General features: G+C 41.8%; 1 protein-coding gene across 1 annotated transcript in view; it reads right to left on the bottom strand.

The window, feature by feature from the left end:
- The window catches only part of adgrv1 (adhesion G protein-coupled receptor V1), a gene marked incomplete at its 5' end in the record, with an annotated part of 98,736 nt that overhangs the window by 81,956 nt on the left and 3,284 nt on the right, over positions 1-13,496 (bottom strand). Inside the window, 19 exons of the mRNA XM_080500134.1 lie at positions 711-1,445; positions 1,552-1,775; positions 1,929-2,055; positions 2,973-3,233; positions 3,365-3,488; positions 3,569-3,732; positions 4,085-4,265; positions 5,013-5,198; positions 5,678-5,804; positions 6,661-6,693; positions 6,999-7,222; positions 7,444-7,620; positions 8,055-8,381; positions 9,381-9,651; positions 9,754-10,091; positions 10,187-10,417; positions 10,866-10,979; positions 11,223-11,327; positions 12,161-12,256. Of these exons, the coding sequence (XP_080356260.1) occupies positions 711-1,445; positions 1,552-1,775; positions 1,929-2,055; positions 2,973-3,233; positions 3,365-3,488; positions 3,569-3,732; positions 4,085-4,265; positions 5,013-5,198; positions 5,678-5,804; positions 6,661-6,693; positions 6,999-7,222; positions 7,444-7,620; positions 8,055-8,381; positions 9,381-9,651; positions 9,754-10,091; positions 10,187-10,417; positions 10,866-10,979; positions 11,223-11,327; positions 12,161-12,256 (4,045 nt within the window). The remainder of the gene's footprint in view (positions 1-710; positions 1,446-1,551; positions 1,776-1,928; positions 2,056-2,972; positions 3,234-3,364; positions 3,489-3,568; positions 3,733-4,084; positions 4,266-5,012; positions 5,199-5,677; positions 5,805-6,660; positions 6,694-6,998; positions 7,223-7,443; positions 7,621-8,054; positions 8,382-9,380; positions 9,652-9,753; positions 10,092-10,186; positions 10,418-10,865; positions 10,980-11,222; positions 11,328-12,160; positions 12,257-13,496) is intronic.

Genomic DNA, 13,496 nt, shown 5'->3' on the forward strand with positions numbered 1-13,496 from the left:
TAAATTGACCCTTTGGTGGGAAGAATTACCAGTGGCAGACAATAGCACAACATGACTGATGACTATGCATAAATCTACTGTGACTGGAGTTACCCAAAGGGGCATCAGAATATTTCCCCTCTGGGAGGTCTTGGTCAAATACAGGCTATTGTCTCCATTAATTAGGAAGAATGGGAAGAAAAGAAGATGCCGACTGATTCCCTTCTGCAGTAACCATGTCCAGCAGTGCACAGGCTATGAGGTCACTCAAGCATTGCGGAGTCCCAGTGGTCCTGAACAATGAAGACATGAATGAGTGCCGGGTGTGTATTAAAGTACACATGTACAGATATATATGTAAGAAAAAAAGACTACTATACAAGTGAAAGAAGTTTAAAATCTGCTTCTCAGACTATTATTTAGTAAATGAATGTAAATGAAAAGTATTAGATATAATATCTTTCACAGCCGTATTTAAAACAATAGGAGTTTTACTTTAAAACTATCTGGTAATGCATTTTTTGTGTGGCCCTGAATAATATGATGCATCGTTTGAAGAGAGCATTAAAAATAGTCCCGTTTTGATTCTGAGGCCAGAGATGTATATTGCAGATATAAGCATGATAAAATACCATAACGTATACGAGCATGTGTTTAAAGAAGCAGCAATTTCAAAGAAGCAGGCATGACTAGAAGGTTATGTGCGTAGACAATTTGACCAAGCAGCTTACCATCACTGATGCCCTCGCCTTTGATGCTCTTCAGGCCCCCAGGAATAGGTTTCCCATCCAGGAAGAACTCAATAATCCCATCGTCAACTGTGATGATGACATGTAGCCATGTATTATCCTCCACAAACTTCTCGGCAGAGGCTCTTGCTACTTGGGTATTGTTGGAACCTGTTACTGTGTAGTACAGCATGACGTTGACATGAGACTCATTGGTGTGGACCTTCACTCCATAATACAAACTCCCATTTTTGGGTCCTTTTGACATAATGAATCCATCAGTGTCTGGTTTGGGCACCAGCCACGCAGAGAAGGTGAAATTGCCAATGGTAGCAGGCCCATCTTCGGGGGGAATAGTTCCATAAGCTCCGGGAAGTCCCGAGAAAAACCACGTGTCTGTGGCGGAGTGATGTCTTCGATCGTGAGGCCGGAGCTCAACCTCATTTGGAAAAGAAGCAAGGAGGAGCAGGTCATCCATGAGGGGAAGACCCTGTGGGAAGTGTCCAGAAACAATCTCCCAGGCGACGCGCACATCACCAAAAGTACCCTGTTGTCGGAGCACGGTGAAGGTAGAGACATCAGCCATGTCGTCCTCAGAAAGCACATCTTCAGCAACTTCTTGGTCCAGGTTGACGTCAGCAATGGTGAAGACTCCAAAGGGATCGTCATTGTAAGGGATGAAAACTGATGCATTCAGAGAAGTCTCAGCGAGCCGTCCACCCTCCCCGGGGTAACCACCTTTAAAAACATTATAGACATGCAAGTATAATCATTTTACAAACATAAGAAAGGCAACACTTTAAACGAGTGCAGCAATTATAAAGTTGCTAACTCCTGAACTCACCTGAGATATTTACCAGCCTGATTACAAAATTCTCAATGAACTCTGGAAGTTTATCTGAGATGGCCTCCAGAACAATAGGTCTGGTCTGTTCCCCCGTAGTGAAGGTGATGGAGCCAGACGTGTTTGTAAACTCCTGGTTTTCTTCCACAGGAGTAACCGAGTCATTGGCAAACAGCTGCCAAAAGACTGTGACGTTACCAAAATGGCCCCTTGCACGTAGTACACTGAGAGAGAAGAAAAAAATTATAAATCAGCTTCAGAGTTTTGTCAGCACATTATTTATTAATTTTTTTAAGAAAAGCTAATTTGTCCTTATATACATTTATAATAAGTAAGGTCTGCACACAGAAAACATAACACGAGAACTCCTTTCTTACTGAAAATTGTTGGTCTTTCCTTCCTCAACAGCTTTTTCTGTAGATTCAAGGGAGAAAATCCCATTGGCATCATCGTTGGCCTCAATCACCACGGTAGCTGTGTCTGCTCCGTATACTACAGCATCGCCTGTGTGCACAGACATAATCAGGTTAGAACAGAATGACTGACTGACTGACTGACTGAGATAAATGGAGGCTATTTATGTTAACTGCTAACTATGGCAACAAAGCCAAAGATGAAGCCCCCCCCCCAAAAAAAAAAAAAAAAAAAAACACAACACAACAAAGAACAAAACTTTAAAAAAATACAGTCATTTAGATTTTAAAGGTTTTCTTTTACCCCAAAAAACAAAAAGGATGGCTTTTACATGGATCCAAAGTATTGCCACATTCTTCAAGTTGCTAGACAACTAAGACACTGTGACAACCATGCAAATCATCCCATGATTAAACAGAAGTGGTGCAAAGTGTCTCGCTCCTAATATGAGTTTGGTTGACTTCTAACATCAAGGTTATTGACTTTCAATACAATCTCCTGGCACCAAACAGAAGATAAAACCTTACTCGACACTACTCCGTGTCAATAGGTAAAACAGAAAGAGGCCAGCAGAGTGGCTGGCCTTTGTGTCTTAGATCGTCTGGAGTCTGATAATTAAGGTCCTGTTGGGGCCCACCAGCCTTTCACTCCCATCTACGAAACACAATACTGGGATTAGGAGAGCTTCGAGTGACACGCAAACAATGCTAAATAACTCAGCTCCTCCTCTCTGTACATGGACAACTTGTATAAGAACAAAAGAGAATGAAGATGGAGGAGGTGTTTATGTTAAGAAGTTAATTAGAAATGTGGCACAGTTGCTAGACTTGTCTGTTAGTGATACATTATAGAAGAAAGTTTTCTTCAGTTGTTGTACATGACATTATCTGAAGAGAGCAACATCTGTGATGACATATTCCAGCATTTTAGGATGAATTGATAACAAAAAATATCCTCATATTATCAAAAACCAAACTGTTGTCATGACTCGTTTCAGAAGAACTCACCTGAAGCATTGTAGAGAACAATGAAAAATGGTTCATCCGTCTCGGGGATGTTGTCGTCCGCAACAGTCACAGAGATGTTCTTCATGAATTCGCCCACGTCGTAAACAAGCAGTGTGTCATTACTCAGCACAGCGAGGTCCTCTGGCGATGCATCGCCGTACTCGACACGATACATCACCGTGGCTATAAAATCTGCCCGCCCAGCCCGGAGAACTGTCAAGTTGGCCGTCCCCCCTTCCTGAAGCCGAACAATGACAGGTTCTGATTTGTCAAATTGAAACAGAGACAGGAACATGAGAGGAAGGACGGCTCACTGGTTGGAATTGTATGACATTAGTTGACTGATGGAGTTATGAAGGGAGGCCCTTCAAAGAGAGGAAAAGAAAGATTACCAGAAAAATAAATGGGGTCATCGTTCTTATTGATCTGTAAATTGGCATTTATAATGGTTCCTAGACGTGCGCCTCCTGTGGCATGTAACAAGGTGATGGTGAAGTTCTTTTTGTCTTCTGGAATCTTGAATTAAATGGAAAATATAAATCAATGAATGGTATTTTCACAAAGGAAAGTAACTTTGATTAAGTCTGATGTTTTACTTCATCCGGAACAGAGAAGAGAGTCAGGTTTTTCAGGTTCTCTCCCTCCATGAAGGTGATATTTCCCTGGACTGGGCTGACGTCTCCAGACAGGCCTGGTTCCAAAAACCACGAGACTGACACCTCATCAAAGCTTCCTCTGTTTCTCACGACGGGGTACACAGCTGAGAAAGTACAGCATAGACATGTTATCTATTTGAATTTTAAAATTCAGATCACCAATTTGACAGAGAAGTGCAACATTTTACTGTTTCACAAGTTATTGAGAGAAGTAGAGAAAGTTGTTAAATGCCAGTTGATCAAAGCACAAGTTGATCCACATTTACCACTATTTTATTATTACATTACAAATAATGTAAGTACTACCCTCAAAAGAAATCCCTGAAAACTCAGCTTCCACTTGCAGACTGAAGTTCAGTCATTCACTCTACTTAGGTCCATTTTAATTGTTAATGAGATTCTACTTGACATAGAAAAGGTACAGTGATCATCTGAAGAACCACCACTTCAAAGTACCATGGTGCGTTGTGTTCCCTTTGCTCTCATTGATGGCAACTGTCAGTCCCGATTGTCCGAACTCAATGACCCCGAAGGGATCGTCATTCCTCCGCACGGTGATGTTGACCTCCCGGTGGTTGCCTAGACGACTTGGTGGAGTGCTGTGGCTGCTGAGCACCACAGAGAAAGTCTCATCCAGCTGTATGCGCACACACACACACACACACACACACACACACACACACACACACACACACACACACACACACACACACACACCCATGAGTTCATTATTATGTAAACAAAACATGGTGAAATCATTGGCATCAAAGTTTGATCCATTACACTGTAAATATGAGTTGTGTATCATCTTCAAGAACACCAGAAAATGTACATGCTCCTCTGTCGTCCTTCAAGAGGCAATATTTATTTGTTGATTGATGACTTGGAAGAAATAGAAGAGGTGGAAGAAAACCCGAAATTTACTAAAGCAAGCAAACATTTTAACTAATATTACATGCAGTAAATAATTCTCCTGCCTTCTTTGTCCTGCCTCTGACTATTCCCCTTCAATTTAATCCAACAAAAACATTGAACAAAGGGGACATGTTGGACAGATTGCCAGCTGATCACAGAGAAAACAGAGAGATAGACAACTGGACACGCAGTTAAATGTTTTTGGACTGCTGAAGGAAACTGGTGCACACACACGCACACACACACACACACACACACACACACACACACACACACACACACACACACACACACACACACACACACACACACAGTATGTTTTCTTTTAGATTCTGGTGTCCTTTTTAAGCTGCGGCTTCCAAAACTCTTCCAAAACATTTATTCCTGTATGATGGTTGTCACAGTAAATGGTCAATTTGCAAATGAATAATATTTCCACAATAATTTTCAATAGTAACCATGCTATTACCTCAGGCACCCCGTCGGGCCTCGCCACCAGTGCCACGACCACTTCTCTCTCCCCCGGTTTGAACTCCAGGATGCCCGTAGCACCGTAGAATTCATTGTTGCCTGAAGGCATGACGGCATATCGCACCAGCTGTTTGAGAAGTTGTCCCTGGGCTCTGACCACATGCAGTTCCACAGCCTCACCCTCCTAAGTTTAAAAAGTACAAATGTCATGAGACCAGAGGGAGAGCTCTTTTTAATTAATTTTCTTCAAAATTTCCACTAGTAAAAACATCACCAACTGCAGCAACACATCCACATATGTCAGGTCAAAATGAGCAATATTTGGATCTAAAAATAAGCCCTTGGGCAGATTGGAACTATAATAAATCTCGCTTTTCAGCAATAAATCAGAGTGGGATCTTAAAAACTGACAAAAACAATAAAACCTAAAAATCTAAAAATGTTCCAAATGTTGACAAATTTCATCCAAAACAAATTAAGCATGATGACTAGCTTATTATTATGAAAATAGTATAAGTGGAATTTATTAACTGTATTGAACATAGAAACCTTCTAGAAACACCTGGAGGATAAAAAGCAGGTCAAATACAGAAGTTCAATAATGACAATACATATGGCAAAATCCTTGGAGCTTTTTGGTTGTCGTTTTAAAATATAACTTACATTAATAACCCATGGACCTCGGGATGATGGGGAAAACTCAAAGACTCCTCCAGGGTCGTCGTTCTCCATGATGACGACTTCTCTGCTGGTGAAGCCGGCTTTCAGGATCTGATTCTCAACATTGCTCCTGACACACACAGAAATGTACAAGCACATATAGAGCATTAGATCACACTAGTTGGTAACTGCAACAAAACCATAAGAGCAGACGACCCACTGGCATTGTATTTAGCTGAGAAATCATCATGACACCATTTTCAATTGGATGAGCAATTATTTTTATGTAAGCCTGTAAAGTAGCCTAATGCCAGTGGGACAATGTTGCAAAAGGCATTGATACTTTCTTGGACTTTTAATTTGGATAATTGTTACAAATATCTGCAACATAAGTAGTAATTCAAACAAGTAGACAAAAACAAGCAGCATGTAAACAAGCACAATTTTTGTTCAAGTTCTTAATGCATTCCTTGTATTGTGTATTTTTAATTAATTGTGGGCTCCATATGCTAACTTCCTGCTGTGTAAACCACTTTTAATAACAATGTCATTCAACTGCTTGTTCGCAGCTTTCTCGAGCCAAGGAGAGCGGATGTATGTGTGTGTACTCTGAGAAAACTGAAGCCACGCAGGCGTAACACAATAAGTATCACAAAGAGATGACAGAGTGAAACACTCCAAACAAGCTGTCACAGCCAAGGAGCCACATGCTTACAAACACTGACATCTTAAAAAGGGCACACAATCAAGGCTGGCTGAATCAGAGCAAAAAGACATAAAGAAGATTCTCTCTCCACCCCTGACAATGACTCTCTTTTGGATTCCCTACTTTCACACCACCACAGAATCCCCCGCCCTGTCCCAGTCCCCCTCATCCCCGCATTGACCAAAGACCCCAGAAATTCTGAAGTAGGCCCTTCTCTGAAAAAACAAAGGCCTGATTCACGCCACACAAAAGAGCCAGGTTCACTCTACTCTCTACTTACCCAAAGTACACTATAAAGCGTGCAGTCTCCACCCTGCAGGGGGGCAAAGGGAAGGAGGGAAAACCCACCGTTCTCATAAGAATATGGACAAGCAGATGAACCCCCCTTCCTAAACATTATATGCATCTCAAGACAACTTGAGGACAGATGGGGTGGGAGCGGATCACACGGCCTTCTCAGAGCCACAGGCTCAAAATCAGTACACACAACACCAAAGACGAATTACACATTGTAACTTGTAGGACAGAAGGGCTCTTTATGTATTTATAATCAAGAAAATTAACACTTGTAATGTTGATAATGTTTTAAGACTTATACCATAACATTTGTCTCCCTACCTGTCCAGAGTGAGCAATAAGGTTTCGTTGACTTCAGGTATATCGTCTGCCATTATCGTGAGGTTAATATAGGCATCGCTTTGCCCCGAGAGAAAGACAACAGAGCCACTTGTAGGCTCCAAATCATCAGAGGTTACATTTTCATGATTGTCTCCAGTTGGCTGAAGACTCCAAAACACTACAGCTTGACCGTCGGTCCCATCACGTCGTAGAGAGAGGCTCACCTGCACCAAAAGACATGAGAATCAAGTTTTTTGGTCACTTATAGTGAGTTAGAAAAGAGCAATGTCACTGCCAGAGCAGTGGTTAGAAATGTACAGTACATAAGTTTCGGCTGTGAGAGAGAAGAAACTTCAGTTAATGTTCCATTAATGTTAATTAACACAAATGATGGCTGCCGGTGCAATAGTGAAGTTTATACAGACAAACAAGGACCATAACTCACTGTGCTGGTGTTGCTGTCCTCTGGTTCATAAACAACCACTGTGTTGTTACTTGTGAAACCAATTTCCCCATTAGCAATGTCAGGGGTTACAGTCAATGTCAGATTCAAAGGTCCCCCAAACCTCGGGCTGTTTGAAGGAATTAAGGGGTGGACATCCAGAAGTGCCAACATGTTCAACTGGATTAAAAAAAACAGAAAATTAAATCATATAATCAAAGAAAGTCGTTAATTAGGAGAAAACCTATAGAATGAATCACAATACTATAATACTGATTCATCAACAGTGGTCATTTCTCTGTCTTTAAAAGTTGTCTTTAATTATCTGTATGTGCTACATTCAAGTTTGTTATGTGACTGTGGTTCCCCAGAAATCAAAAGAGCTCGCTTTGAGGGCTTTGTGATGTTAGTCTGGACTGTCAAAGAAGTCCCACAGCAACATGCCAGATTCGAAAGCCAGTGTCAAACCATTCACACATTCAAATGAGCCACTTAAACTTTGGACAGCATTGATTCAGCTTGAAGTCCAAAAACAACCAAAAGGAAAATGTAGTTAAATTATGCCTTCAAAAAGTAGTATATTGAAAAATAAAGAATGTTACAGGCCACATTACCTGTATTAGGAAATGAGCTCCATTCTGCAGAAAGGCATCATTCCTGATGGGCAGTACGACGTGGACCTCCCGCTCCCGGGAAAACACCACATTAACAGACCTGCTAACATTCAGAACCTGGTCACGGGCCAGTGCCGGGTCTATTGGGCCTGCAGGAATGTAGAGGGCTGTGAGAGACATCTGCACGTCACCCAGTGTGCCACCATCTCGCAGAAAGTTTAGCGACAGGAAACGACCCTCTGGTTTACTCTGGATGCTCTGCTCTTTAGCTGGGTCAAAGCGGAAGAGGCCGTAGACATCATCGCTGTCCTGGATGTAGAACACCATCTGGGAAAATTGTGGAGGGGTTTCAGAAATTAGTGCAGCAGCCCGTGGGGAAGAAGCCCAAATGTGAAATTCCTGAGAGGTTATAATCACACTCAAGGCCAGATTTACCATCATCAATATTGAAGGCTTAGTTGGATATGTGTAATGTCTTGTGTATATTTTGTGTCACTGAAAGTGTACCATGGACAAAACAAAAACAAAAAAAGAATGAGGTGAAGAACAGAGAGAAGAAAGAAATGAGTGTGATGAAAAGTAGTAAAGCAGAGCTCTGGGCTAACTTTAGAGATGCATCCTCTTTAATTAACTCTGTTAAGACTGCTAGAGTAGTTTCCATGAGCATTTAAGTGGCCCTTATTCATTTCATGGAGCCTACACGTGTCTGATGTGTTGCCCAGCATGCTAACAATAGCTGATTTACAGCTTTGTGTCATGTGTATATCAGCATGATATATTATCTGCTTTAATCACAGCTCCCACCCGTTAACCTACTGTTGTTTGTTGTTTGTTTATTTGTGATGGGATTTCTGCTGAGCCAACTTGTTCTGTGCACATGGCACACAGACCCTTAAAGTCTCACGACTTGGAGAGTGTGCTCTGGTGCGTGTTTGCATGTGACATCTTATGCCTTGAACATAAACAAGGCTTAGATCTGCCCACTGCTTTCACACATAGCCAAGAGGCTTGGACAAAGATGGAAGCTATAAAAATCTGTCACCACTTCACCCACGCTTAAAAAAGGAAGAAAAAAAAAAACAGACACCACACACAGAGTGTGCCTGCTGTTTCCGCTTTGTTTGGATTCAGCCACATTAAGGGAACACCCACGGAGCAGAGTTGCAGGCGTTGACTCTTGCAGAATGTGCCAAGTTTGCCACTGTACCTTACAGCAGGTCTCATACACACACACATGTTGAACACATGCAACAACGTATAGGATGTGCGCCATATCAAGTGCAGCCCGTTCCTATTTCAACCCAGAACAGAAGCTTCAACACTCACCTCCATGGGTTCATCAACCTCGGCATTTCCAGTCACAGTATTGGGCAGCAGTCTAAGAATGAAGGCCTCTGCCTCTTCAGTTTGATCATCATCCACGATGTTTATTGGAATCACAGCAGTCACCTGACCGGCGGCGAATCTTACGGTTCCCACCTCGGGACTCAAGTCATCTGAGACCGGGGACCGATCGCTGGAGTTTCTACTGATGGACCAGTTGGCCGACACGGCACCATAGCTGCCTCCATTTCTTACAATGATCATGCCTTCAAATCTGAAGAAGTGAAAGTCATTTTACAATTGCATATCCTTTAAATAGGCACCAAGCATGCCTCACACATATTAGATGCTTTTACTTGAAATATGCATGACTCACCTCTGTGTCACATCCTCATTGATGCTTATTGGCTGGATAACTGTGCTGCTGCTGATAGACAGGACACCATGAGGCTTATCATTGGGCTCGATGGTCACCAGCACAGCATTGGGTGATACGAGAACGGCGTCCCCTCTGATGGTCTCCTCCAGCAGGACCACATGAAAGGATTCTGCAATTTCTGGCACGTCGTCATCGCTGATGTTAAAAAGCAGGCTAGTTTTGTAGACGGATGGAGGAAATGTAACTGTTCTGACTGGTTGCAGGTCTTGGAAGTCTACAGCTGGCGTGGCACTGCCATGTCCTTCACCACTCACTACCATGTAGTCCACAGACACCTAAAGACAGCAGACAAACAGTCCATTTACACCTAAATATGAATTCCTTTGGAACTGTTAAAATGTGCTTCAAAGCAGACGTGGGATAAAAGAACCTCAGTTTCAAACGAGCCAATGAGTGGCCCGTCCTCAGTCAGTCGACCTCGGGTCACGTTGAGGGCAATGACTGCTGCAGACTCTGGTACCGCCATGATAGAGTGAGAGAATCGCAACGGGCTGTCATTGCGCCGGATTCTCAGCTGGACGCTACTAGCATTGGGCTTGAGGAGCGCTCCACCTGCTACACCTGTTAGCCTCACAGAAAACACTTCATCATCCTCAGGGATCTGGTGCACAGAGAAAGAAAAATGCACCCAATTACAGTTCAAAAGTGAAGAAGTGACATATAAAAAGGCCGTTGTATGTTTTGATTTGTTGTTACAGGGTTAAAGTTTGCATGTTCACCCAATGAACTGTCCAAACAAGGTGACTAAGGTTATCCTTTTGTGTAATGTTAAAATTGGCAGCTCAAGCGAAAATATCAACATTTGACCGATTCAGCCCAGAAAAAAGACAGATTTTCTCAAAGAAAGTGTATTGAAGTCTCCAGAATAGTCTTAAGTGTTGTGAAAGTGATTGTTAGTCATTTTGCTGTGCACCAACAACTAAAACTGGGTCCTACATTTTTCATTTTTTACATGTGGATTCTCGTAAAGTAACTTTAAAGTACATGATTGAAAGACATGGAAGTAAATCTTGGTGATTTAAATTGCACAGACGGAGTCTGTTCAGTACCTGGTCATCTCTAATAAGGATGTTGAAGTGAGCTATTGCTTGTCCCACAGGAATTGTGATGTTGCCTTTGTCTGGACTGAGATCCTCAATCGCCGAGTTGGGACCTTCAGAGATCTGAAAACAGCAAGACTCAGAGCATGTTTTATTGTTTACAAACCCATCTGATGTGTCTGGATTATTAGTTAATCCATGTTTACATGCAAAATATTCATAACAGTTAAATTATGGGATAGACCTAAAAGAAACCACAAAAAAAAACTAAATTAGCCCACTTTGTCTGAAGCATAAACATCTCTTAGTCCTTTTTGAATACCACAAGCACAGCGACTGAGACATGCAGGTTTTATGTCTTCTCACCTCAAAGTTCACCGTCACGCTCCCATATGTTCCTTTTTCTCTAATTAGGGTGAAAGGCACATAGTGGTTCCTTCCTCTGGGTTCATCTACGACAACCTCATCAGTCTGAGAGAAAGACAGACCAAACAGAAAAATATAGTATGTTGATCAGTAAGCTACACTCATTTTATGATCTTCTAATAAATTTCAAATGACCTACACACCACATTTTGTGTTCATGAATGCTATTACTGGCATATACATTTGACCTCAAATTCTTTGACTTGCCATTATATTGTAATTAATGCTGCCCATCTGAAGAAACTCAAGTGATTGTAATTTAACCAATGAGCTGAACCATGAGCCGCAGCACAGAATCATATGGTAGAATTACTCAGAAACTCCCAAATATAAATCAAAACCTAAATGATCATTTGTATCAGCACAGAAAGTCAATCAATTTTATCAACTGCATCAAATCACTGCGAGTGACAAGCAAAATTCCAGTGCATCATATCATGAAATCTAACTCATGCGAACACTGTATGTTCAGCTACAAAGTGGATCTTTATACACAGATACGGATGCAAATTTAGGACAGCAGTGAAAAACACTGGGGAAATGACAGGTGCAAAATTTTAACTGGATTTATATGAAGAGCATAATGAAATTGGAGATTTATTGTGCTTTATTTGGCAAACCTCTTGAAATATGTTACATCTTCTCTGCCATTGTTTCCCTTCAGATTAACACTCACCAAAGGATGCTTCATCTTGTGGACCAAGATTTATTTCTTCAGCATGTTTACAGAAAAATCCCCCTCACAACCAATCCATAGTTTTGCCATGTGTTTAAAACCCCTGACTTAAGGGGGTTAAGAGTTCAAACAGCTTTGATTGTCTTAAGAGAAAAGCTTAATCAACAGACAAGCAAAGACAAAATACGTGTGAGTTTCTTACTGAATTGAAGGCAATTATTCCAAAGGCATTGTCATTAGACAAGATGGTGATGGTTGCCTTGTTTGGCGTTCCCAATGTAACGCCATTAGAGGAACTCTGCAATGTGAAGAGAAGTGAAATCGTTAGGTGAAACCAGGTCAGGTATACAGTATTTCCATTCACACTCCTTGACCACCCCCAACAGTTAATCCCAACGCTTGTACTCATGTGAAATGCCAGAGCGGCTGCCTTATCCTGTGGTCTGCCACTCATTCCCGTACTCCTACTGAGCGGCCCTGGTGGGATTCACAAAGATAGGAAGTACTAGTTTCAGCCTGGTTGAGTTTGCCAGGTTAGCTCTCAGCAGGAGACCTTCCCAGGACTTGCTTTGTGCTCTGTAATTCAGCACTAAAGACCTGATAAAGTTAAAACTAACAAGCTTACAACTACAGTCACTTCACAGTGCTTTCACTGAGTTTTTAACACAAAGCAAAAGTATACATCATCTCAACCAAACGTTTGCACTATGGTCTTGTTGTTCTGAGTCTTTGAAAAAAGAGCGGTAATTTAGCGTAAGTGTCCAAAGTTTCCATTAGTGAGCTATGTAATGTTTTCACAAGCATTTCACAGACAAACTGAGCTGACATCCATCCTCTCTGAGCTCAGGCCCTCAAATGCACAGGTTTCCACCAAAATGTCAAAAATCCCTTTGCAACATGCAAACACTGAGACATGTGCTAATTAGAGTACGTGCAGGCATCCTGGAAAGAGGATAAACCATATGGGTCTCAACACAGTATGGTAAACAGAAAAACAACTTTCTTCCTGGAGCCTTTGATAAAATGTTTTCCATTATTCTCAGCCAAATGCAGTCTGAACTGAACTGAGACTGAAAATCCTCAGGGAGACTACAATATGTGCATGTCTGTACTTATGAAGGTTCCTGCAGGAAGAAAAAAAAGACAAAGCAATTGTTCAGTTGGTCCTTTTACTTGCAATGACAAAACGTCTTTTCTGATGATGAGCACTAGTAGCAGGTCAACTCAGACACAGAGCCTGAAATCTTCCACAAAGCCAACCAGGTGAATGAGCCAGGAAGTTGCTCACACACACGTTAACATATCCACTTGGGTGCGTAGCAACTTTGTCAAAGGCACAATTATTTACAATGAATCCTAAAGCCCTGACTTTAATGTCATGATCTTCCTCTGTGTCCTCCTCCTGTACAGTGCTGGCAGGTTGCACCTGTTCTCATCTGCAAGTGTTCAAAACAAATGTCGCATATCTGTCAGAAATGATAAATGCAGCCGGATCCACCCCTTTATTCCTCCCTTGTGCTTGATGCATGACACCCTTT

Source organism: Blennius ocellaris (assembly GCF_963422515.1).
Source record: "Blennius ocellaris genome assembly, chromosome: 7".
Classification (NCBI taxonomy): domain Eukaryota; kingdom Metazoa; phylum Chordata; class Actinopteri; order Blenniiformes; family Blenniidae; genus Blennius; species Blennius ocellaris.